Raw genomic sequence first — 25,514 nt, forward strand, 5'->3', positions numbered from 1 at the left:
TTCTCTGTCCACCTTGCACCCCCTCAAAAAAAGAAAACTGCCTGGGATATGCGTAACATAAGCTGGATGCTCCATCTACCTGAGTTCAGTGGGGCAGTGTTTACAGAATCCAGCAGCACTGCATGAAGTGTGGCGACTCAGAAGGAGAAGGGAGGTTATAACAGGGATTGAGCGCCATCCTTTATGGTTACTTGGCCCCTGAGCCTACGGGGCTTGGCCTGTAGAGGACTGTGACAGATAAGCTTAGACACCTGTCCCAGAAAAGAAGAAGTGAGGATGCAAACTTTGATTTCTAAGGTCATGGCATCATGTCACTGCAGGGCTTCCTCCAATGACTCCACGGAGCCGTGGCTTTGTCCACCAGCTACTGAGGACTCTGTGTAAATGGGACTCCCCACCAGCAGCATGCGTGAGATGAGAAGCCCCCTGCACCCCTCTGTCTGTGTGCTGCATGTCTGAGCATGACTCCCTCCCCAGCCATTCATAATGATATTTTTTTTCTTTAGCTACTGACACTGACTCGTACTAGGAAATGCTGATTCTGATGAGCTAAGCTCTTTAACACCCACTCTTCCTTCTTAGATCGAAAACATCACTAACCACCCCTTCCACTCCCTCCTTTATTTTTTTACAGCTGTGTGTCTGGATTGCCACGATCTCTGGCAGGTCGACACAGACTTTTCACCAGGGTTTCTGCTCTAATTGCCTTTACCTCTAAGGATTCCCTGCACTGGAGGTTCCCAGGGTAGAGAGTCAGTGGGAAGGGGCTGAAGGAAAAGGCAGTGAGGTGTGTCAGCCCGAATCCTGTGGGCAGGGACTGTGGGCTGCCGCTGGCCTTGGAAACTGACAGTTCCCTTAGGGTCACCAGTATGAGGGCTGAAATTCCCCAGGAGCCACATTCTTCTTCATAACCAATCTAATGTCCATGAAATAGAGCTGAAGACGGACAGGAGCCCCCCTTGTGGCCTTGGAGGCAGGAGCCGAGTTAACTGTTGGTGATAGCAGTTATTTCTGTCATAACTTCCTCAGCCTGGATCAGCCCCATAACCACAAGCCATACCTTCCTGGTCATATTTTCTTTTTAGGATGATGAAACAAAGATAATTGATCAATTAATCTGTTGGTGTTTTCATGACACCCGCGAGAAGGGAACTGGTATTTTTGTGGTTCGGTCTGTCAGAGCTCATTGCTGTTTAATTTGTACTTCATGCTGCCATTTACCGCCCCACCCCAACACGCACTCTCACATTCATAATTCCTCAGGAAACTGGTGCTGGAAAGGATTTACAGACCAGATGCCTTAGTGAGTGTGGCCGCGGGGAGCTCAGCATCCTTGCTGTGCAAGCTGGGAACTGGCCATACCCTCACTCACTCATTGTGTATCCCGAGGCTCCCTGAACCCAGGGACTAGGATGGCAAAGATTCTGGTCACTCAGGCACAAGCAAAGCCCTAATGCTGAAGACAAAAGGGTCCAGGGGGGAAAAAAAAAAAACTTTACTCCAAAAGCTTCATCTAGCAGGAACAATGCCAAAGACAAATTAATACCCACCCTTACACTGCCAGGCTGTTCTTCGGGATTGTCCAAAAGCCACTCGGCATCCCTAGAATAGCCAGGTAGGTTACCAAAAGAGGCGCCAGGGAGAGTCATGAGGATCCAAGAATGTATGCGACATAGATCACACCCGATTCTTTTGTTTGGTATCAAGGGCTAAGAGCTTTGTTTCTTTAGTTTCAGGAAAGAGAGTTAGTGGTCTAATAACGCTAAATCCTGATTCCCTCCGATAATTTGCTGATGCCCTAAGGACCAACCACGTTTCTAACCTCTGGATGTAATTGTAATGTTTCTGACTTGGAAAAAGTAAATAGGCTTCATATTTGAATAGCAAAGTCATACATTTTGGACTTTTCAAAAACTAAGAGTAAAAAGGTATATATAACACAAGTTTCAAATTGCTTGGAAGAAATAATCACCCAAATGAGGCAGGAGTTAGGATAAACAAAATGAACAGTATTTTTAAAACTAGACAGTCTTATTTGATAGGAAAAGTAAAAGATTGTAATGCAAGCCCCACATTTATCACGGGTTTATGCTCAGACACCTGAAACTTTGTGCAGATCTCTATGAGAGAGAAAACAAAGTGGATGAATAGAGAACACAGATGGAGGGCTTTTTGTTTGGTTTGGTTTTGTTTTTTTGAGGCTGAGTCTCACTGTCACCCAGGCTGGAGTGCAGTGGTGCAATTTCTGCTCACTGCAACCTCCACCTCCCGTGCTCAAGCAATTCTCCTGCCTCAGCCTCCTGCGTAGCTGGGATTACAGGCACCACCATGCCCAGTTAATTTTTTTATTTTTTTTAGTAGAGACAGGGTTTCACCATGTTGGCCAGGCTGGTCTTGAACTCCTGACCTCAGGTGATCCACCCGCCTTGGCCTCCCAAAGTGCTGGGATTACAGGCATGAGCCACTGTGCCCAGCCCCAGATAGAGGCTTCCCTGAGGATGCCTGTTTGGCACCCCAGCCTTTCATTCAGAAGACACAGCTAACTCTTGGTGTTTGGGCTCCTTTGAGAGAGAAATAGAATGTTGTTTCCTGCTAAAATTCACCAATGCTGTCCAAGTACCCTGGATTTGCTACTATTTTTGTTGTGGAATTCAGATATCCAGCCGGAGTTTTCTAATTCCTGGGGCTTCTGCTGATGAGAGGAAGGGCATAAAGCCGATTCAGATTTAAGAGTACAGTAGCACAGTAATTACAAACAGAGAACCTGCAATCGGCATAGCCAGAAATATACATTTCAATTATGGTTTCTAAGAGAGAATTTCATAGGACCTGCCTGTGATATATCTGACTGTACGTGGCCTCTATGGTACGTTCTTTCTTTCTTGGGTTCATGATTCACATCCTGCTAGAAAATAACAGAACTGCACAATACTTTTTATTTGTTATTGGCAAAGTTTCTTTTTAATGTTCCGTTGGTGTAGTCTTTACATAATGCATTTTGGGGGGAACATTTGACTCATGGCTAAAGCTAAACTCCAAGGGTGTAATTAACCCCAGGGGTCTTCTGGGAGCAACCTGCCGATTGCTGCTGAATCGCAAACCAACATTTACAAATAATTACAATATTGGTTTTACTGAAATTACTCATAATGACTTCAATCAGAGCCACCATCTCAGAACACAGTGCACATCAGGACTCTCTCAGGCATTTCTTCTGCTAATGTGCTCGATATAGCAGTCAGCCTCCTGAACAGAAAGGTCCTTTTCTCCCACCACAGCCCCTCCCTCGTCAGGCATGGCTTTGTGCAGAAAGCCTAAGAAAGTGTCTCTAACCCCATTTGTAATCTTTAAGAGAATTCACTGACAGTGAACACTGGAAGATAAGACACTTGATTAAACAATTGCTCTTTCCATATTTTCATGTACTCACAGCAAGTTACAGAGCCACCAAATGGGTCCAAATCTCTGTGATATTAGTTGAATATGATCTTCGTGTAGAAATACTGTCATAGGCTGGGTGCAGGGGCTCACACCTATAATCCCAGTACTTTGGGAGGCCAACGTAGGAGGATAACTTGAGCCTAGACGTTCAAGACCAGCCTTAGTAACATAGTGAGACCCCATCTCTACAAAAACTTTAAAAATTAGCCAAATTAGCCAAGTGTGGTGGCATGTGCCTGTGGTCCTAGCTACTCCGGAGGCTGTGGTGAGTGAATCACTTGAGTCATGGAGATTGAGACTGCAGTGAGCTATGACTGTGCCACTGCACTTCAACTTGAGTGACAGAGCAAGACCCTGTCTCAAAAAGAAAAAAAAGGTCATAGGAAGCATTATGTATCTGTCCAAGGGCCCCATCATCTTTTAAAAGAATTAATCATAACTTAGTTTTTTCATCTGGCAAACAAAATTGTGTCTTATTTACCTTTGAGACTTCAGTGCCTAATAGACTACCTGGGACCTAGTAGATACTCAGTACACGTCTGTTGAATAAATCATAGGTAGAGCACTCTAAATAATAAACCTAAATTTTATTTTATTTTATTTTTGAGACAAGATCTCACTCTGTCACCCAGGCTGGAGTGCAGTGAAACGATCTTGGCTCACTGCAACCTCTGCCTCCCGGGTTCAAGTGATTCTTGTGCCTCAGCCTCTCGAGTAGCTGTAGTGGGGATTACAGGCACATGCCACCACACCCAGCTTTTTTTTTTTTTTTTTGGTAGAGACTGAGTTTCACTATGTTGGCCAGGCTGGTCACAAACTCCTAACCTCAAGTGATCCACCTGCCTCAGCCTCCCAAAGTCCTAGGATTACAGGCATGAGCCACTGTGCCCAGTCAATATTATTATATAATATAAAATGCTCTAAATTCTATGAGAAAATAATACATACATATCAGAGTACTGATAGTCACTCAGATACAATGATAGCAAATTACAATGTTCTAACTATGTCAAATGTTGGAACTGTGTTCTAACTATGTCAAATGTTGGAACTGTGTTCTATCTATGGTATAGATTTTGATGGTTTTTCTCTGATTCAAGTTAAATTTTTTTCTGAAACAAATCTAAAGATAAGAGAGTACTTTCATCAGGGAAGTTGGTTTCTGCAGGATTCCCCAGAGAGACTTTTATTTTAGGTCTTTGAAGAGACTTGGGGCTCTCTTTTCAAAGATAAAACTTTTGAGATAATTTTTTCAACATTTTAAAGCAAAAAGTTGACAACTTTCTGCCTTAGAGATGTGGAATTGTTGACCTTGGAGTGCATCTCCCTAAAATTGGCTGAAAGTCTTGTATTTTGCGTTCTGTTTCCCACAATGTCATGAGAAACAGCCCAGGTATAGTTGGCAGTCCGTGCTAGTGCAGTGGCTGTCACTGTTTCACATGACGGCAGAGCTGGAAGGAGCCCTAAAGAGCATCCAGTTCAGGGCCCATATTTTGCAAATGTGGAATGAAACTTGATCGAGGCAACAGACCCCCCCATGATGCAGAGTTTGGAGACAGCATTTTGCAGGATTGATTCAGCCTTGAAAACTCACACTGCTCAATTTCAAGAGGAACTCATTAGGAACGTGCAGCCAGAGAAGCCCCAGTGGACTGATCCCTAAAAGGAGGCCTTGGGAGAAGGACGCAGTCCTTGCCTAGTGGGCATGTTGGAAGGGCCGCTGATGCTGCCTGTAAAAATCCCCTCCATGCTAGGGCAGGTAGACCATTCAGCACAGAGCCAGTGTTGTGATTCTGAGTGGATAAAGTTAGAATAATTACGTTCATTTGCAGTAGGTCTAGGGTCATCAACCATTCCAGTTTGCCTGGGACTGAAGGGTTTCCCAGGATGTTGAACTTGCAGTGCTAAAACCTGGAATGTTCCAGGATAACCGGGATGAGTTGGTCACCCCAATTTAATCAGAGAATACAATTTGTAAAGTTCTCCTGTGTCACCTTCTGTTTGTTCAGCATTTCTGAATCTACACAGAGCTCCTGCCCTGATCTAAAATCTATGCCACTTTGAGTCGCTTTTCAGCGCTAGATATCTATAATGACATAGACATAACTGATGTATTGTCTAGGACTTGGGACAGTCCAAAGGAATTTGGAAAGCCTAAATACCTTGACATGTCTAAACCAAATTTCTACCTATTTTCCACTGAATAGCTGTGGCCCAGGGCTAGATAGCGGCTTTAAAACAAGACAGGTCTTTGCCTGAAATCCATTCATCTTTTTATTCCTATTTTTATTTTTCCTTAATTATTGATCTAAGAAAACAAATAATAAGCACAACTTTTCCTAAATATCCTCCCGACATTATGTATCCTCCCTGTTGTAGCTTTTAATCTATTCCTGTTACTGCTACTTCTCAAACCTAAACGTGCACACAGATCACTGGAAGGATCTGGTTACCTTTCTGACAAGTGCCCAGGTGATCCGCCTGCTGCTAGCCCTGCGATGATGAGCAGTGGGCTCTTCCTTAGCCTTCTCCCTGGTTCCTCCTTGTATCGAAGGAAGGTGGTTCCCAGAGTAGCTGAATGAGAAGTGAGGCGTGACACTAACTGTGCCTGTAGCCGTCTCGTAAATGGCCAGTGGTGCAGTTTTAGGTGCTTAGATCCAAGCCCTGGTGACAAGCCGTTTTGTGGCTCTTCTGTCACATGTCTGTGATTCTGTTTTCCAGAGAGCAAGCCAGAGTGACCCACCCAGAAGGTAACTGTTTTGTAGCATCTCCAAGTTTTCTCTCTGAGGTTATGAAATAGATGCAGAGATAGCTCCTCGCAGAAGTGCAGGATTCCCCGCTGTGTTAAATCTTCATTTTAACTTTGTATGTGAGATGTCCTCTCACTTTATTACTTTCAGCATATATTAATGCAATTGTTTCTTTTAAAGTAAATTAGTGCCTTACTCACTGGAGAACCATCCTAGCCCTAGCAGTTTGTCCCATGCAAGTTCATCTTCCTTCTCAACCTTGGATTCACAGTGCTACAAGCTGAGTGTATATTGCAAATCAAGAAACAACTTTTTTTCTGTTGAGAAATGCTAAAGACGTTTTTCTGTCTCTCCTCTCACAAAGAAAAAGACTGCACTGATTGTCACTTTAACACATTAAAGTGTGAGGATTAGCACTCACTCATTTGAACCATAAGTGGATACTTACAGGAAACTTGCGTAAGAGGCATAAGGATACTTACAAAAAACTTGCCTAGGGCAAGTCGTGCTTTATTTAATCACAACCGGAAACTTCTTATTTTTTTAATGAGTCTGAGTAATAAAATGTCATTCATGAAAAGCCAGTCCCAAGAATGCAGCATTATTTACTCCCACTAGAGATCAGGCCTCCTAGCCCCAGGGGTGAGTAACGTGTCCCGGCAAGAAACTGGGCTGTTTTGCAAAATAATTTTATGGATGGGAGTTTCCTACTCAAACACTTGTATTTTCTCCTATTTCAGGCTGTTCCTCAAGATGTGTCAGGTTTATAAAAATTAAATCTTCAGTTATAAGAGCAACTAAAAGGAAACATAAGTACCAGTGAGAGAGACAGAAAAAAAAAGCCTATTCTTAAAACGCTGAAAGGACCCTGCTCACAGGAAGGCTATTTACCAGAACATTCCCAAGAGGCACTCTCAGTTTGGGCTCAGTCTGAGGCATCTACCTGGAATTCAGTTTTATTTTTATTGCTTTTTAACCATTTGAATTTCTGAGAAAGCAAGAAAAGTGTCCAGCCCCACCCTGTCACTCCATCCCATTCGAATGGGTTGGATTTTCCTTCTGTGGATGCGAATTTCATGTGAATTAACTGGCTGTTTCAGGGGAACCCAGTGCACCTAAGCTCGAAGGGCAGATGGGAGAGGATGGAAACTCTATTAAAGTGAACCTGATCAAGCAGGATGACGGCGGCTCCCCCATCAGACACTATCTGGTCAGGTACCGAGCGGTGAGTGGCCTCCTTCTCAGACTTCACCAGAACCCTGAGACCCTGACACCCAGCTTGCTAGGGAAACAACAGGGGCAGCCCAGGTGGGGCAGGGGTGGGATGGGGTCTTACTCTGTGTCTGGCAGGTGGCCCATGGGCCCTGGCCATGGCTTAAAATCCCAAGATGGCCCTACAGCTGTTAGGTCATGTTCACACTGGGTCCATTTGAAAGCCTCTTAGATGACTGTGGTGGTGACAAACTCATACCATGGTTGATTTTTCTGTGTCTTGAACTTTTCTACAAAGTTATTTTGCCATTATCTAGTACTTCTCTTAAATGCCATACTAATATATAAGAATCACTACCTTGGATAAAATGTGTATGGTAGGCCGGGCACCTGCACTGTCACTGTGACCACATGCATTTTCTCTGCACGAGAACCCTGTGTGGTAGGTCTGACCATTATCCCCTCTTTACAGATGAAGTAAGTGGGTGCACAGCAGTCAGTAAGTGCCGGATCTCACACAGCTGGGTGAGGCAGTTTGAATCCAAGCCTGACTGAGAGACTGGGCTCTCCCCACTGCCCGAGGCTGCCTAAGGTCCTCAAACAATCCTTGTTCCCTCACCAGCCCTTCACCTGGCCACCTGAGCTGTCCTAATCCTGCTAACAGCAAGTTGGCTCTAAGCCATCTTCTCCTGGTTTGCTCACCAGCCACTTAAGATTTCCCTCATTCCACTTTGATCCGAATCCCACACTGAAAATCACCCTTTCCATTTGGTTTTAGAATGACACTTGGTCATCTTCAACTACAACCAATGGCTGAGAGATTTAGAGGCCACATCTGAACACTGAGAATAACCTCTTGCTAGGGTTTTGTAGTAGAGAAAAGAATGAACAAGGGAGCAATCTCCTTTCTTCACATAGCCCCAGGGAAGACTTTTTCTGGGAAGCTGAGTTACTTCCTCTCTGCCTTGTGATCAGTCCCCCGTGGAAGTGATAGGTCTTTCACTGGCTAGCCTTCTGGAGAGCCGGTTCAGCACAGAGCCCTGCAGGCACACTTCTCAGCTGGGGAGGCCTTGTTCCCACTTAATTTGTAAGCAGGTATGAGCTGAAATAGTAGGAAAGGCCTGTCACTGCCCTAAGGCCCAGTCCAGAGATCCCAGTGACTGAGAGGTCCTCATGGCTTCCTCACTGCCGAGTAGGGCACAAGGATTGGGCAGGTGGTCCCCAATATCCCCCTGGAAGCGGAGGTGTGGTAGGCTGGGATGCCTTTCCAGTGGTTTTCCTGATGTGTCCCCGTGGACAGAACACAGGTTTTAGAGCCAGACAGACATGGCATCCAGTTCTAGGTTTACTACTTATTCTGGAAGAATAGGTCACCTAATCTTTCAGAACTTCAATTTCTCCATCTGTCAAATGGGGATAAAATAGCTTATTGAGTTGTTATAAAGATGCGTTATAATATATGCAAAGAGCCTGAAATGTGCCTGACACTTGGAAACCTTTATAAATGGTCACTACGGTTGCTGCTAAGAGGCAGGCTCAGGCTGGAACCATCTCCCGTGTGAGATCACGTCGGATGTCTGAGGAACCACTGTGGCTGCAGCAGGCAGCTCTGCATTAGAAAGACACAACTGGGCACAACACTGAAATGTGTTAGATTTTAACAACCTTAACCACCCTCTCTCTCACTTCAAAAACCTCATTCATGTTTGCTAAATATTATCATTTTATATTATGGATAAGTATAATATAACATACATTTTCTCTAGATTCTGGTTGTCTCTTGTATAATGATGTTTGCCAAGGAAGACAGAGAAATGAAGAGGAAAGATACCTGAACTGCTTTGTTTTAAATGAAAATGGAGCCACATAGTGATATATATATACATCCTAGCTTACAGCATAGCCAGACTTTCTGGTTAGACTCTAAGGAAACTAGAATTCCCCTTCCAGCACTACTAGCATTTGCCCATACGGCATGAGCACTGTCACATTCCTAAAGCCATCTCTTTGGCTAGTGCAAACCCTTTTGCCTGGGAGGACTGCTTTGCTGTAAGATAGCTCCTCATCCAGCCTTAGCCATGGGCCTACAACAGCTACCAGACCACTGTCCAGGTGACAGTGCTATTGTGTTCTGCCCTTCTAAGGAGCAGCCTGTCGTGCAATAAACATCTATCAAGCCTTCTTGTGTGCCCAGCAGATACCCCAGGGCATCTGCCTTGTGAAAAGACCAAAGATTGCAAAAAGGTGGGCTGTGCAATTGTGAAACCGTCTGAAGACTTCTCAGGCCTTCCACGTCTTCTTCCACAACTGTTTGGTGAGGGAGGTGGTTACCTAATTATCGTTCTCTGTGGACCCTTTGAGCAGCCCACTGTTGGACTTGACAGCAGAACTTAGTCCTGAGGTACCGCCATCTATTTGTTGCAGTTACAGAGACCAGGCCACACTGCATGGAATAGAAAAACCTTATTCAGTCCAACAGACGTTTGTTGAGCTCCCTACTAAAGAAAGGAAAGATCATGAGAGGAGGAGAAGATAAAGAGAGATTGATTGATGGGAACAAATGCAGTTTGATAGAAGAAATACAGCCAAGCGTTTGATAGATCAGTAGTGTGACAGTAGTTCACAATTACCTATTGTATGTTTCCAACTAGCTAGAAGAAAATAATTCAAATGTTTCTAGCCTGAAGAAAGACAAATATTTAAGGTGATGGATATTTCAATTACACTGGCTTGATCTTTACAAATTAAGTGAATGTATTAAGTTATCACATGTACCCTGAAAATATGTATAGCTATTTTGTATCAATTAAAACTCTTATTTTCAAGAACACAATTAAGAAAAAAAAAGGAAAGATCATAGTTTTGGGCCCAAACGAACTTAGCTGAAGCTTGACTACAGGTGTGATTTTACGTTAGTCACCTTACTTCTCTCTCACTTCCCCATCATCGGGTTTAGTAAGAGCCTGACGAAACCCCACAGGCATGTTGTAGGAATACAACGAGAAAATATGTGTAAAGCTTCTTGTAGTGCCTAGCACTTAGTAAGGGCGCAACAAAAATAGTTTTTATTTTTAACGAAACTGGAATCTACACAGTATTCACACATCAGGAAGGTGAGTCACACACCTTAACTTAAGCAGCATCCTGAAATATGACAAGAAACATACTTGTTTTATTACTCTTCTAAGACATCTTTGTGCATATGTCCCCAGCACCAGAGTATAGCCTGGGAGACAGGGATGGTGCTTGAGTCTCTGCATGCCCTGAAGGTGATGGGACCTTGACAGGGTTGGCTCAGTGCCACACTGGCATCTGCTGCTGCTTGTGTTTGCCAGCATGCAAGGTTGACCTCCTGACCTGTGCAATTTTTCAGGCTGGTAAAGAATAAAGACCATGTCCCATCACTGCTTTTTTTTTTCTTCTTCTTTGTTTTTTTTTTTTTGTTTTTTTTTTTTTTTTGAGACAGAGTCTTGCTCTGTCGGCCAGGCTGGAGTGCAGTGGCATGATCTTGGCTCACTGCAACCTCCACCTCCTGGGTTCAAGCCATTCTCTTGCCTCAGCCTCCAGAGTAGCTAGGACTACAGGTGTGTGGCACCACGCCCAGCTAATTTTTGTATTTTTGGTAGAAATGGGATTTCACTATGGTGGCCAGGCTGGTCTCGAACTCCTGACCTCAAGTGATCCACCCGTCTTGGCCTCCCAAGGTGACTGGGATTATAGGCATGAGCCACTGCGCCCAACCCCATCATTGCTTCTTATTTCCATGATTTCGCACCAAAAGTTATTGAGTCCCGTAAGTTCTGCCTATTATCTGGTCTTACCAGTACTTCTGTCTAAAGCTTTTTTGGTCTCTTGTATCCTTCTTTTGGTCTCTTGTATCCTCCGAAGCTCTCCTCCGAGTGGAAACCAGAGATCAGGCTCCCGTCTGGCAGTGACCACGTCATGCTGAAGTCCCTGGACTGGAACGCTGAGTATGAGGTCTACGTGGTGGCTGAGAACCAGCAAGGAAAATCCAAGGCAGCTCATTTTGTGTTCAGGACCTCGGCCCAGCCCACAGCCATCCCAGGTATGGCTGCCTCTGCTTTCTGTTTGTTTCCCGCTTTGAATTAATGCACAAGTGCTGCACCTCCTAATGCGCCTGAAGAACCCTGACAACTTGCTTGCTTACAGCCATCCTCATGATTGGTTGCCCATGCAAAGCTTAGTTTTGCCTTGTACCTATCTGTGCAGTGGGGTGAGATGTACTGGACCCCCAGGAAGGCTTGGCCAAGCATCCTGGAGAAAAGGTCCTATCCCATTTGGCCTTGAAGGACTGATGCCAATCAGTCCATTGGACCCCTCAGATGGGAAGTGCTCCAGCTCCAGCCTAGCCTTGGAAGTTGGTTGAGTAAGCGTCCTTTTTTGAGACCTTATCTGCCATCTGCCACATCATACTTGGACCACATAACTGTTTCTAAGCACTTTCTATCTGATGCTTGCTTTATCAGCACAGCCATGGTCCAAATCTCTTCTCTGTGATGACCCCAAGAGAAGGAAGAGATGATGCCCAGTTAGTTACAAACCCTATCTACCAAAGGCCTCTCAATGGAAACATACATTAAATTGAACCACTTGTAATAGAACAAGTGGAGAAAATAGACGCTGGAAAGCATCATCAGTGAAAGCAATTCAGTCTGCTAGAGACTGTGATGGCAGCAATTCTCCTAGTAGATGCAGATCTGTCTCCAGGGATCTAAGACCTAACCTTGCCACTGATGGCCAGTCTCCTTATTGGCCAAATCCCTCAGAGAAGAAGGAGCTCTTCAACTGATCACTCTGCTTTTCCAGACCATCCAAAGGCCAACCATAGGCAGGAGAGGTGGGCATACAACATACAGCTGCAGCCTTTTGGGGGCCCCATATACTCTGCCATGTTCAAGTGTGGTGGGAAGATGGCCTTAGGCAGCCCCCCTCACGCCTACGCTGTCTTCAGTGCTTGCCCAGCTCTTGGCTCTGTGGTCATGATTGCTCCTCCCAGGGGGAGACAGGCCAGAGGGCTGTGGGCTGCCTATGATTCAGGGATGTATGTGCAAAAGTGGGCTAGGACAGCAGCAACCAAACAAGATCAGTGTGTGGTTCCCAGTGGTTGTTTGTACATGGATGTGTGTGTCTGGGAGACGTGTGCTGGACCTCCAGTCAGTTGGCAGGTGAGTTTTAAACTGTAGATCAGAAGCATCAATTGGTGCCCCCTGCACTGTCAGGAAGGCTCCCCAGTGCTTGCTGGGGTGGGTGTTTCTCCACAGTTGCTGGTCAGATGGTCGGTGCAGAAGGCAAGGCACATGGGTGAGGCTGCAGGAAATGTCCTCATTATACCTTAATAGGATGTTCAAATGGAGGTTCTCCTTGTTTTTCCTCTGCCCCTTCTTTCTCTCCATTCTTTGGTCCGTTCCCTTGCAAACGACAGTCCGGGGTGAATGTCCAGATCTGTCCGGCCTTCATGGGACACTTAGGAGGTGAGATCAGGTGAGGCTTGAGTAAGCCCTTTGCAGCAAGACAGATTCCTTATGGCAATTGCTCCCTGGGGTGAGACTCACTGGGTAAGCTGTTTGGACCTGCTGTGTTCACATGCTGGGTACTCCTAGCGGTACTGGCTTCTGTGGTTTTTGTGTCAGAGACCGAAATTCCGGGTAGACCTTGTCCTCCAGAGTTGTGCCTGCTGGAGACGTCAGAGTCCTTCTTGTGCATCGCCCAGGTGCCCGCTTAAGCCAGAGAGGGCTGGGGGATTGCTCACCTCACCAGTGATGGCTCTGTGGCTCTCCTGCACAGGTCTGAGAAGGTGGTTGGCTGTGTTCTTGGTTAGACTTTCCTGGCCATTGAATTGGGATCCGAGAATAAAAGCTCTCTGAATGACAAGTTGGACATCTGTGGTTGAATTCTGTGGTCAGCAAACAGGGTAGAAGGTGAAGAGGGGAGCAGAACGAGACTTCCTTTAACAGCACTGGCGTGGGGGACTTGTGGCATAGGAGGAAAAGCCTGCTTCATCTCTGACAAGGCGATCCCCAATCCCTATGCACAGTGTGCTGACTCATAGTGCAGCGATTGAATGCATCTCCACCACTATGGGTAAAACACGCTAGACACTAGAAGACGATACACTTGCTGGCTGTGTCTAAGAAGCTTCACCTTAGTGAAAGGTAACACTCTCCTAATCAAACTCTTGTATTTTACTGTGGAGGCTTCTGTTCTCTCACTTTAATTTCATTTGCTCGCTGATCCCTAACCCCCAGATTAACCCTGCTGTGCTGCTTCTGGCATTGCTGAGCTTCTGAACTGGCCTTATGGTATTGATACCGCACTGAACCCTCTCTAACCTTTGTCAATTTAATTTACTAAGTTGAATTAACCTGTGATTCTGTGTTTTCTAGCGTTGACCTAATTTTTTTTCTTTTTATCTATTTTTTTTCTCTGTTTCTGTCTCTACCTTCCCTTTCCTTCTCTCCCCCTCCCCTTCCTGTGTCTGTCGTCACACTTGTCACCTTGGACGTCACTGGGACATCCCCACTGCCACATTTGTTTTTAAACAACCACATTCTCTCTGGGGACCCATTGCCTGACACCTGCAGCAACCTTGGGAGGCAGTTCTGCATCCTACACCTTTGTCTCATTGCTTTTCTCTGCAGTGACTCTGCTTTTGCTCTGTTAGGAACTTGAACACAAAAATTAAATTTGCTTAAAAGCCCAGTTCCTATGAAAAAGATCAGTGCCCCCTTTGGAAGAACCTGGCAGGACCACCATGGCCACAGCTGCTGAGCGACCATTCTGTGTGGAAGAGAAGGTTTTGCGATTGGAAAAAAGCTTTACCTCCAGACATGTTACCACTCACAGATACTTTTGTGCTACTTCATAAGGAGTTTGCCCCCTTTTTAATGGCAGTAAAAAGAATTTGAGAGCTCTTTCTTTAAATGCTATTTTTTAAAAACCATCATGCTAGGTTTACAGAGAAGTTTCTGCATATCTGCTACTTGTTGCATTTTGTGTTCAAACCTAAATATGATGTAGCAGAGGAAGAATTCTAAGTACCTTCTACAGCTTGTGTTAGATTGTTAAAATCACCATGCATTCCCCTCATTCTAACTCTGTGCTCCTTGTCCTCCCTTCAATAAGTAATTGGCTTTGCTTGCAATTAAGCATTTAGGTGCCCATGTTAAGAGAGCCAGACCGCACTGACTCACATGAGCATTTTGCTGACATGATGGGCAACTTAAGTCACCCCTGTTGCCCATGCACTGGAAAAAAAGTTGAATTTGTTGGATATTTTCTGGGGCTGATGAACGTTCTGGGATGTGCTTTCAGTCCTCGTATTACGGCCAGCACCTCACACTGTCTCTGTGAACAGGGCCAAGCCGTGATGTGCCAACAAGTGTCAGCTTCGAAAGGTCTTTGCCTCCCAATCGGGGTGACTCCCCTGCTGCCTGGCAGCATGTCACAGATCAGCACAGAGTGGGGCTGTGGTTCAGCAATGACCCACAGAATGGCTTTGAGCATCAGTCTACAGGACAGGTTGGAAGCATCCACTGTGAACCAGGCATTAGTGCCCTACCTGGCCTGTGTGTGTTCAGTAGAGAAGAAGGGGAGGGACAGGCCACTCCCAGACTGCTCAGCCCAGGAGGGTTAATAAATTGGGGCCGAGCCAACCTGGCAGTACTTCCTGAATGCCCCAGCCTCTGTATTGGTGGGCTGGTTCAGTGACATTTTCTAAACTCTCCTGAAAATCCAGCTGCTCCTCCCTGCTGCTTGGGAGTTCACCCGGGAGAGAAAGTGGGTGTGTTTTGTTAAGGTCCCTCGTGGAGACTCAGGGATGAATCCTGCTTGGTAATATCAGTGTGTGTGCTTGGGGATGGACCTTCTACTGAATAAAAACTCCCTCCCTCCCCCCATTGTGGTCACATATCATTCTACATATCTCATCTTTGAGCATCTCTACGGAAGCTTGATTTTTGTTCTTTTTGGTTTCTTTATGTATTTTTTTTCTGTTGTTATTATTTTTAATGTTCAAAGACTAGCCTTTCCCTTTGGGATTCCAAATGACCCCATGCTGTGGTCTGAGGGGCAAAGCCACCTATGTTGGCGCTCGCCATTAATCCCTAGCGCTCAGTTTAGAGGCTCACGTGCGGACATCAGAGGCTCCATGCTGTGCAGTAGCTCAGGCAGGGTAGTGCCTCTCACACCAACCACAGAACTCTCCCCCGCTGGAGTCCCAGATGGCACTTCACACCAGGGCAGTGGAGGCAGGCACGGTTCTTGGGCACAGGGCAGAGCATAAGGATCACAGGTCAGTGTGGGAGAGCTACTGGCTCTTAGGATCGCCTTGGGCAGAAGTCACATGGCTTCACCCTAGTAGGGCCCAGTTTGGGAGTCTGCCTCCCCCTGATCCCAGGACCACCCACAGGAGAAGGGCAGTGTCCATCTTTCTGAAGGGACCCTTTGGAGATCTCGTCCTAAGTGTGGAGAGGACTGACGTGGCCCTGTCCCCTCAACGCATCCCAGGGTCAGGCAGGTCTCAGCTGAAACAATGTCAGGGTCCTCAAGGGTCCCATTTAGACAGACCCATGGCTTGTACCAGTGCGCCTCTCAGGAGGCAGCATTAGCTCACACCCACTCCCACTGGACACTGAGTTCCCAGTGATGGCTGCAGCCTCCAGCCCCGCCAGGAGTCCTGAAGACAGCAGCCCTCAGAGACCCTGCAGGAGTGAGCGCACCCCACCTTGCTCAGCTGCACCCCACTCCCCTGTGCCCTGTAGTTGTGCTGCCCATGCTCCACACACCATGGGGCTCCTCTGCTCATTTTTGGACTATTTATACGGCAGGTTTGGATCATGTTTTTCTACTAACAAGAATGCTAACATTGTTGTGTAGATAATCAGTGAGGCCTTTATGAAGTTTACACCTTTGCATTATTAAAGGAAATAACAGTTCATGTGAACTCACCAGCGTGGCTTGATTTTATTCAATAGTTGTGTCTGACAAAGCATCAAAGACCCTTTCCCTCCACCTCACATGTACCTGGATAAACGATTACCTAGAAAAATAGTAGCCTGGTGAATGGAGTTCTAACCGAAGGAAATACTTCTTCTTCCTAACGGGGAGCAATCTCTTTTTCCCAGGGATCCTAAGAGCTGTTAAGAGGCATTGCTGCCTTGGAGTCCCCAGCAGGCAGTGGGAGGGGAAAATGCCTTTGCAGAACAGGGGAGGTGGCCACTATGGGTGAGGATGGGGCCACACCCTGAGCCACCAGATGCACAACTCTGTGGCAAGGCCACCTGATGACACAGCAGCCTTTATAGTCTCCCTAACAGAGGCTGCACAGAGTGAGCTTGTGGAGAGGGAATCCGAGAGAAGATTCTCTTTGCAAGTTGTATTCTATTGATAATCACACTTAACTCAGACACATCCTGCAAGCCCCTGAGACCAGCCATCTGTTTAGCTGATTCAAAGGAGCAAGCAGACATGTCAGGGGCTTATGAGTGAACCAGAACCCCAGCTCGGCAGTTCCAAGAGTCTGACCATCTTCTGGGAGTCTTGGGGGTGAAGAGGGCACTTCTGCTGCACCAGGGTCTCATGGCACAAGGATTCAGGCCCATCTGGACATTCGTAAAATTTGAGACCCGTGTTCCTATATTAAAGCATACAAAAGTAGGCATCTGTGGATCTCATTCTTGGAGCAAGCCAGTTCCTTCTTTAGTGCCAACCCCTCCCAAGCCAGGAATCACAGAAGATGGACAGCTCCAGCTTCGTCATCTCCCTGTCCTGGGCAGCTCTGACCTCGAGGTTATGGGGAAGCTCTTCCCCAGAAGCCTTCTTTGCATCCAAGGTGCACGGGTGAGTTAGTCAAGGGAGGGCCGAGGGAAGACCATAGCAAAGACAGACCGCTGGAGGTTTATAGTTTTCCTTTTGTGAAATATTACACAAGAGGCAGGAGATGGCCTTTGTTCTTCTAGTTATCTTGGACTAAACAATTCTGTGATACTCACTGAGAGGGAATGGGTGTTGGCTTTTGCTTTGAATACCCTGCTGCCCATTTCACAGCCTGTCCCTTCTTCATAGCCTCTTTTTTGTAAAAGCCACAAACATTCTCTTCCTAGCTTAAGGAGCATCTCACGTGCTTGAGGAGTTTAGACTCAGTGGTGGTGAACAGTGTGGTCCCTTTTCCTTTGGGGGATACTCTTCATTTTATATTCAATACATTAGGTCAAGTTTGTTTTCAGGGTCACTGGGTGAGACAGTGCAGTGCACCCTGGGGTGGCAAATCCCATGAGTTGTGCACCTGTTCCTCTTTGTGATGCAGGGGAGGGAAGACCTAGGAGTGTGGTCCTCATGAGAATCAACTGGGCTGCTTGTTCAGCTCCTGATTCCTGAGCCTCACGCCCAGTGATTCAGATCCCATAGAGCTGGGGAGCCCCAGATGCTGAATTTTTAACAAATGCCCCAGGAATTCTGCTACAGGTGGAGATACATTGAGTTTAAAGGTATTTTTCATGCCAAAAATAAAATCACAAGGATCAATGATTAAAGATGGGACCTACCGAGCTTGTTAGTCTTCTAGGAAAAAGTCTTTCTCAGTCCACACTCTGGAGGATACTGGCATTAGGGAACCGGTGCCATGTGCCAGGCAGTGTAGAATGTATGAGTTAGAATGACAGGCTCTTGTGGTTGAAGAGACAGTCTCCACCCACGCTCCTGCCCAGTGCAGGAGCCTCATCCACAGCCTTACAGCATCCCTGCCAAGGCGTGTTCTGGTCTCTGCTCGAATGCCTTCAGCATCAAGGAGCTCACCTCTCAGAGCAGCCCACACTATGTTGGATTAGCGCTGTTTATTAGTCCTTTCTCAGATGGAGCTAAAATCTGCCACCACCGTAATTTCCACACATTGGTGCCATATACAGTAAGATTACTTCTTCCTTCTCGTTATAACACCTTTAAATATTGGGAAATAGCGTTCTCATCTCCAGACTAAACACTCATGCATTTGTGCAACAAATATTCTTTGGACATTTTCTGTGAATCAGGACTGTCCTAGATGCTGGGGAGATACAAGAGAGACAGGCAGGGTACCTGCTGGGATGTCCTAGAGGGGATGGCTAGATCACAAGCATGTAAATGAACAGAAAGTGGCAGATAGTAGTAAGAAGAGAATAAAACAGGCTAGCAGCATGGTAGATATTGGCTGGAGGTGCCACACTAGATAAGAGATCAGATAAGGCTTCTCTGAGAAGGTGACACCAGGACTGAGGCCTGCAGGACAACAGAGAGCCACGCTGGAGGGAGAGTTCCACGCACAGAATCATCAAGGCCCTAAAGCAGGACGAGCTGGGTGTGTTCAGCAGGCAGAAGGGAGGCTGCTGGTTCATGCCATGAGGCCCAACAGAGGGGTGGGCAGAGCCTTTTAGGCCGGGAGAAAGACTTTGAATTTTATATTCAAATGAAAGGGGAGGCTGTTGCCCTACTTGTTTATGGCACAGTTCAGAAGGCTTTTCCCTGCCTGGCCCTCCCCTGGATGTGCGCAGTGCCAGCGCCGCCCTCCAGCTGGGTCTGACGAGCACAGAGCAGTTGTCTCAGCTGCTGTCCTCTCAAGCACATAGAGCAGCTTTGCAGGAGTTTATTTTTCCTCTTTAGAGATATGATTAGTTTCACAAAATCATATTTACACATAAACCTCAGAAGATATAATTAGTGCCATTGAGTCCAAAAATCCAGACACATTCCCCACTGTCATCAAAAAAAAATACTTCCAGCTCTTTCTTCAGGGAGTAGGCACTTCCCACCTGTCGGGTCCTGATGTCCGGAGGCTGCGGTGGCCTGGAACCCTGTGTCATGGAATGGAGAGAAAACCCAAGGCTAAAGTTTCTTCCCTGTTCGGGGAAACAGCTTTGGGATCCTGAAGACCAAGAAGGCCTGTGTCTCCTTTGCTTTTTGGGTGGAATGTGTGAGGACTCTGGGGAAATGGATGGTTTTGTTCTTAGGAGACGAAACAGAAATACCTCTGCATTCATGGCTACTAAGAAAATGACCCATTCTAGCTGACAGCTGAGGCCAGTGGCCAGCTTCCTGCTGCCAAAGCCCAGAGACAGTTGGCCAGAGCTGGGTTCTCCAAGCAGAGTTCTTCGCCATCTCAAAAGCCTTCCTGGGGGAATGCACTAGGATCTTCAGTGCAAGGTCGGCAGGGACCAACCAGGGAGCCTGAGGAGGAAGGGCTAGGAGGCAAGCCAAGGTCCCAAAGGGACTGAAAATGTGTGCAAGCTGCACCCAAGGGTCTCAGGAGTCGTTTGCGAGGGATCCTCTCTGGCATGCTAGGCTGATGGCCCATTCCCCAAACTGAAGTTTGAAATATGGATCAATGGAGAGGGACAGCCACCAGAGAAGCACTACAGTGCCTGGACAGAGACCCCTGGGGCACAAAGAGCCATCACTACCACCACCCTCCCGCAAACACAGGCTGCATGAAACATGAAGAATGTGTGGCCCAGCTCTGGTGCTGGTTACTTGGTTACATGTTTCCTCCACTATCTATCTGGCATGATACATGGCTCGCAGGCTGTTGGGCCTGGCCTGGTGCTTGGCAAAGCCTAGTGAGCTGGGTTGGGAGTGGGGTGGCTGGTGGGGTGAGCCCCAGGTAGTGTTGGCTGTAGTTCCCATCTTCAGTCTGCAGTTCTGGGTGGCTTCAGTTGGCCCTGAGAGCACAGGAAGCTTTAGACAAAGTCTACTGGTAGGGCAGGGCTGCCAGTTATGGAAGCAGGTCGTTGTGGAGGAAAGAAGAAGTGCCCATATTTCAGTCTAGGGTCATTGTTCCCACATTGACTTAATGGCAGAGCTCCACACGGGTCCTTGCTTCCTGCATCATGACCACTGTCTCCCAGACACTGCTGGGAACCACCAAGAGGTCGATTGGTCCATCCCAGGCAACTAGTGTCAATCATAACCATGGGTTGATCTCCCAGGGGCCCCAGAGAGCTGAGTCCAGGTCTCTCTGTGAAACCATCAATAGCCGAAGACCCTGGGGGGATTGATGGGCACCAGGGAAGTAAGACACAGGCTGAGTCTTTCAGAGTGTGTCCAGCCAGAACCAGGGTGCCAGGTGCTAGAATGTGAGAGTGCATGCCTGTCTGCGGGGGCATTTATCCTGAGTGTGAGTGTGCCTGAATGTGCGTGTGTGCACCTCTGAGTGAGTCTGCACTCACTTCAGGTTTTCCTGAAGTCTGGTCCAAGCAGGCCTGAGCTCCTAGATGGTGAGTATTCCCAGACCTTTCACCTTGCCCAGTGGGCTTGGGGAGGCCTCCATGTCTCTGGAGTCACCCGGGCTTCACTCGTCTTTCTGGGGTGCAGTGAGGAGGGTAAACCATGAACCCGGGGTGCTCTAATGCAGGGTTCCTTTGGGGTCATTCCTAAAGAGGGAAAGAGGAAGTGGAGAAGTATAATGGGGATGCTATTGTGACGGACAGCCCAACAAGCCCCAAGAAAGCCCCAGAAACCCTCCACCACCCCATTTTGGGCCCCTGTCCCTGAGTACTCCAGAAGCCACAGCCCCGCCTGAAATCAGTGGTCACTGCCTGCCTGTGCTGCAGAGCCTCTTGCCCTGGTCCAGGGGAAACACAGCGGTGCCCTCCAACTGCCTCATTAGCCAGTGTTCTCAGACAGGCGGGGCTCAGTCTGCTCCCAGGACTCACGGAAGGCCAGCTGACCAGGCTCACCCTCATCCCCCAATCTGTGAGGTGACATTGTCATCCCTCCCTCTGGAAGGTATAGAGAGACCCTGTTTTCTCAACTCTGGGCCATAGAAAGGCCCCAGGAAGGTGTCACTCTGGGCATGAATGCCATGACTCAGTCCTCTGGGACCTCCCCACCCCCAGGGGCTTTTGCTGGCAGGGTCCAGAGGTCTCGCATCTCAGTCTGTTAACCATCAGCCATCTCTCTCCCTCTCAAGCCAACGGCAGCCCCACCTCAGGCCTGAGCACCGGGGCCATCGTGGGCATCCTCATCGTCATCTTCGTCCTGCTCCTGGTGGTCGTGGACATCACCTGCTACTTCCTGAACAAATGTGGCCTGTTCATGTGCATTGCGGTCAACCTGTGTGGAAAAGCCGGGCCCGGGGCCAAGGGCAAGGACATGGAGGAGGGCAAGGCCGCCTTCTCGTGAGTGCAGACCTGTCCACCCTGCTGAGGTTTGGGCTCTGCTCCAGCCCAGGGACCCAGCAGCTGCACCACCCCGAGCCATCAGCTGGTGCCTGTCGTGACCTTTCCTTACATTGCATGTTCTCCATTTGGAACCCTGAGGGGGGAAAAACATTAGAGAAAAGCTTCTCAAAGCATGGTCTTTGGGGGTTACCTGTTTGAAACGTAGACTCTGGAGCCCAATCCCAGATCTCTTGTATTAGAATCTCCCCAGAGTGTGAAAATCCCTGTATATGTCAAAATGAGGGAAACTGTCGGAACTAAACCTGGAGAGGAGCTGCCCTGGGGTGGGGCAGCATTAGACGGACACACTCGCCTTGCTTTCACACATCATTTATTCATTCATTCATTCATTCATCCATCACTCAACAAATATTTAGCAAGCAGCTGCTGCAGGCAAGGCACTGTTCCCAGGCACATAGGTACAGCAGGGAACAAAACAAAAAGAAATTCCTGTCCTTATGGAGCCGATGATCCAGATACTGTCCCTCCAACAGCATCTTGGAGAATCAGATCCTAAGCCAGTTAGCAGGAGCCTTCGAAGACTGTCACTGGGTGGAGCAGAGCTGGAGCAAGCCAGAAAGGGACCGAGCAAGGAAATAAGTTGTTTAGCACCACCACATGCCAGGCACTGTATATGCATATACATGTATGTGCGCATACTTAGAAATGTATATGTAGGGGTGACTCACGCTTATAATCCCAGCACTTTGGGAGGCTGAGATGGATGGATCATTTGAGGTCAGGAGTCTGAGACCAGCCTGGCTAACATGGCAAAGCCCTGCATCTACTAAAAATACAAAAATTAGCCGGGCGTGGTGGCATGCTTCTGTAATCCCAGCTATTAGGGAGGCTGTGGCTGGAGAATCGCTTGAACCCAGGAGGCGGAGGTTACAATGAACCAAGATCACGCCACTGCACTCTAGCCTGGGTGACATAGCAAGACTCTGTCTCAAAAAAAAAAAAAGAAAAGAAAAGAAAGGAAAGAAAAGAAAAAGAAATGTGTGTATACCTGTGTGCAGAGATAGATGTATGTATTTGAGCAATGACCTGTGTCAGGCACTGTGTTTAGCACTTCCCATGCATCCTCTCATTGACTTCTCATAATAACTAGGCAAGGTAACACTGTTTTTGCCTCATTTTACAGATGAAGGAACTGAGGCAGGGTGATTAAATCCGAAGCGCAAGGTCACACAGCTAGCAAGAGTTGGGCTGAGACTCATACATTTGAATCTGTTGGCTCTCTATGGCCACAGTGCCAGCCTTGGATTGAGTCATAGCTGCTCTTCTAGGGGAGCCTCTCCCTGCAGCTGCCCTAGGGTCTAACCAGCAGTGCTGTCTCCACAGGAAAGACGAGTCCAAGGAGCCCATCGTGGAGGTCCGAACGGAGGAGGAGCGGACCCCAAACCATGACGGAGGGAAACACACAGAGCCCAACGAGACCACGCCACTGACGGAGCCCGAGTACGTGGGCCGGGAGGGGCTGGCACCCGCTCCATAGAGACCCCCACACCCACCTCCCCACCCTATCCCCACCTCCCGTGCCCCTACCCACAGCTCCCGGCCAAACAGTTCTGGCCAGGATTCCAAACCCTTGGCCACAAGACCTGCTTGGCTAAGAAATGCCTGACCTCACTCTGTCCTCAGAGAGAAGGCATTTTGGTGCTATTTCGGTGGCTGTGGGTACCCTTAGAAGGCTCCTGTATAAGCGGGGATCCCTGGATCCCTAGCCCCTGTTCTCAAGTTGTACACATATTCTGGAAATGACTTAAGGTGGCAAAATCTCAATGAGGCTTAGCAGAGTCTGCTTAGGATTTCTTGAAATTTTAGGGTTTTGTGTTTTCCTCCTGAAAGGATAAGGGAAGCCAGGGACCTGGTAAAGTTCCTGGCCCCTCCTCTGTTCAGAAACCTCGGGGACCCACAGAGCCCCTGACCAGTTGTGGTTGTAATGCCTGCCTAACGGTCAAGGATCCTATGGGCTTAAAGGGAATGGAGTTTCAAGGAACCACAAAATCTGTGGCTGGAAGAACCCACAGCTCCTAGGAGCCATTCTGAGTACTCATAATCTGCCTTACTGGTGACTTTTCCCATCAGTGCCCTGGGGAGCCCTGCAGGGCAGCTGGGCCCAGTTCCTCTGGGACCTAGGAAGCCTAGGGCAGGTGGATGCTGAACAGAAGCCTGCCCCTCCTTGAGTCGAGATCCAGGGCAGGGATCAGGAAGCCCTAGGCAGGTCTGCAGGGACTTCAGGGAAAGGGAGCTCTGTGCAGAGAGCTGGAGGGACATCAGCGGGGAAGGGCTAGCAGGTCCCTTTTGAAACCGCCACGTTCTCTGTTGTCTCCTGTGTCCTCTTCTGCCCACCTGGGCGTGTGCTTCCTCTCAGCATCCTTCTCTCTGTGTGGGCCTGTGTCCATGCCTGTGCCTAACTGCATGCCCCCACCCCCATGGTCCCTGTCCTGGGCTTCAGCCCTCCTCCTCGCTTCTCTGTCACGTCTCAGCTTCATTGTCTATTCTCTTCTACTTCCTGTCCTTCCACAGGCTGCCTGCCGACACTACGGCCACTGTCGAGGACATGCTGCCTTCTGTCACCACCGTCACCACTAACTCTGACACTATCACCGAAACCTTTGCCACTGCTCAGAACAGCCCCACCAGTGAGACCACCACCCTGACCTCCAGTATTGCCCCGCCGGCCACGGCCACGCCTGACTCAAACTCTGTACCGGCTGGCCAGGCCACCCCTTCCAAGGGGCCCAGCGCCTCTGCCTCCTCCCCAGCCCCAGCTTCAGCCCCTAAGGTCGCCCCCCTTGTTGACCTGAGCGACACCCCGACCTCAACCCCTGCCGCTAGCAATTTGTCTTCTAGTGTCCTGGCTAACCAAGGGGCTGTCCTCAGCCCAAGCGCCCCTGCTAGTGTTGGGGAGGCCTCTAAGGCTCCTCCGGCCAGCAAGCCCACCCCTGCACCAGTCCCCACCCCGACTGGGGCAGCCAGTCCTCTAGCAGCAGCGGCTGCCCCTGCCACAGAAGCCCCTCAGGCCAAGCAGGAGGCTCCCAGCACCAAAGGCCCGGACCCGGAGCCCACCCAGCCCGGAGCCTCGAAGAGCCCGGCCGAGGCAGCCACAGCCCTTGCTAGCCCGAAGAGCGAGGCTGCCTCCGTCAGCACCACAAACCCTTCCCAGGGCGAGGACTTTAAAATGGACGAAGGGAACTTCAAGACCCCAGATATTGACCTTGCAAAGGATGTTTTTGCAGCCCTGGGCTCTCCTGCTCCCGCCGCTGGGGCCAGTGGACAAGCCCCTGAGCTTGCTCCTTCCACTGCAGACAGCTCTGTTTCGCCTGCGCCAGCAAAGACCGAGTACGGCCTCTCTTTGTCTGCTGTCATCGGGTTGTGTCCTGTGGTGGTGTGCATTTGTGCTGTGTCCTCCTTCTTAGATGTGTCTTCAGCCTCATCCAGGGCTTCTCTGAGGCGACCGTCAACCAAGGGGCTGGGACAAGGCAGAGAGAGCAGGACAGGCAGCTGGGCCCCAGGAGCAGCCGCCTGCTGGCTAATTAGGCCATGTTAATTATGTTTTATCCTTATCATCCTAGCAGCGGCTTCTGTTTTCCCTGGGGGAGCCCTTGCAGTCGGGCCACTGATGAGAATAGCTTGGGAAGCAGGCTAAGAAGGCCAAGGTGCCCTTATCAGCCACCCTGGGGCCCCCAGTCGGTGTGTTATTCAGTGCCAGGCTGAGGCCCCACCAGAAAGACACTGATGTGCAGGAAGAAAAGAGGTAGGCCCCAGGCCCGTGGCAGGGGAGGGTGCCGTCCAGAGGCCCCCTCGCACTCTGGCTCGGATGCCCACCCTTCCCTTCCAATCCCGGCCCTCAGCCCACTCTTGCTTCTCCTGCTCTTAGAGTGGCTGGGAAGACTCG

At 48.5% G+C, this 25,514-nt stretch overlaps 1 protein-coding gene across 8 annotated transcripts in view; it reads left to right on the forward strand.

Moving 5' to 3' along the window:
- NCAM1 (neural cell adhesion molecule 1) overlaps positions 1-25,514 on the forward strand; it is a 313,081-nt gene that overhangs the window by 283,456 nt on the left and 4,111 nt on the right. For 3 of the 8 annotated variants that reach the window (XM_025355124.1, XM_025355125.1, XM_025355126.1), the window contains 4 exons: positions 7,292-7,416; positions 11,292-11,469; positions 21,361-21,568; positions 22,955-23,071. In XM_025355124.1, the coding sequence (XP_025210909.1) occupies positions 7,292-7,416; positions 11,292-11,469; positions 21,361-21,568; positions 22,955-23,071 (628 nt within the window). Of the gene's footprint in view, positions 1-7,291; positions 7,417-11,291; positions 11,470-14,005; positions 16,366-21,360; positions 21,569-22,954; positions 23,072-24,142; positions 24,959-25,514 lie in introns of those variants that run through there. The other 5 variants (XM_025355127.1, XM_025355130.1, XM_025355129.1 and 2 more) reach the window with 3 other exon arrangements.

Source organism: Theropithecus gelada, chromosome 14 (genome assembly GCF_003255815.1).
Source record: "Theropithecus gelada isolate Dixy chromosome 14, Tgel_1.0, whole genome shotgun sequence".
Lineage (NCBI taxonomy): Eukaryota > Metazoa > Chordata > Mammalia > Primates > Cercopithecidae > Theropithecus > Theropithecus gelada.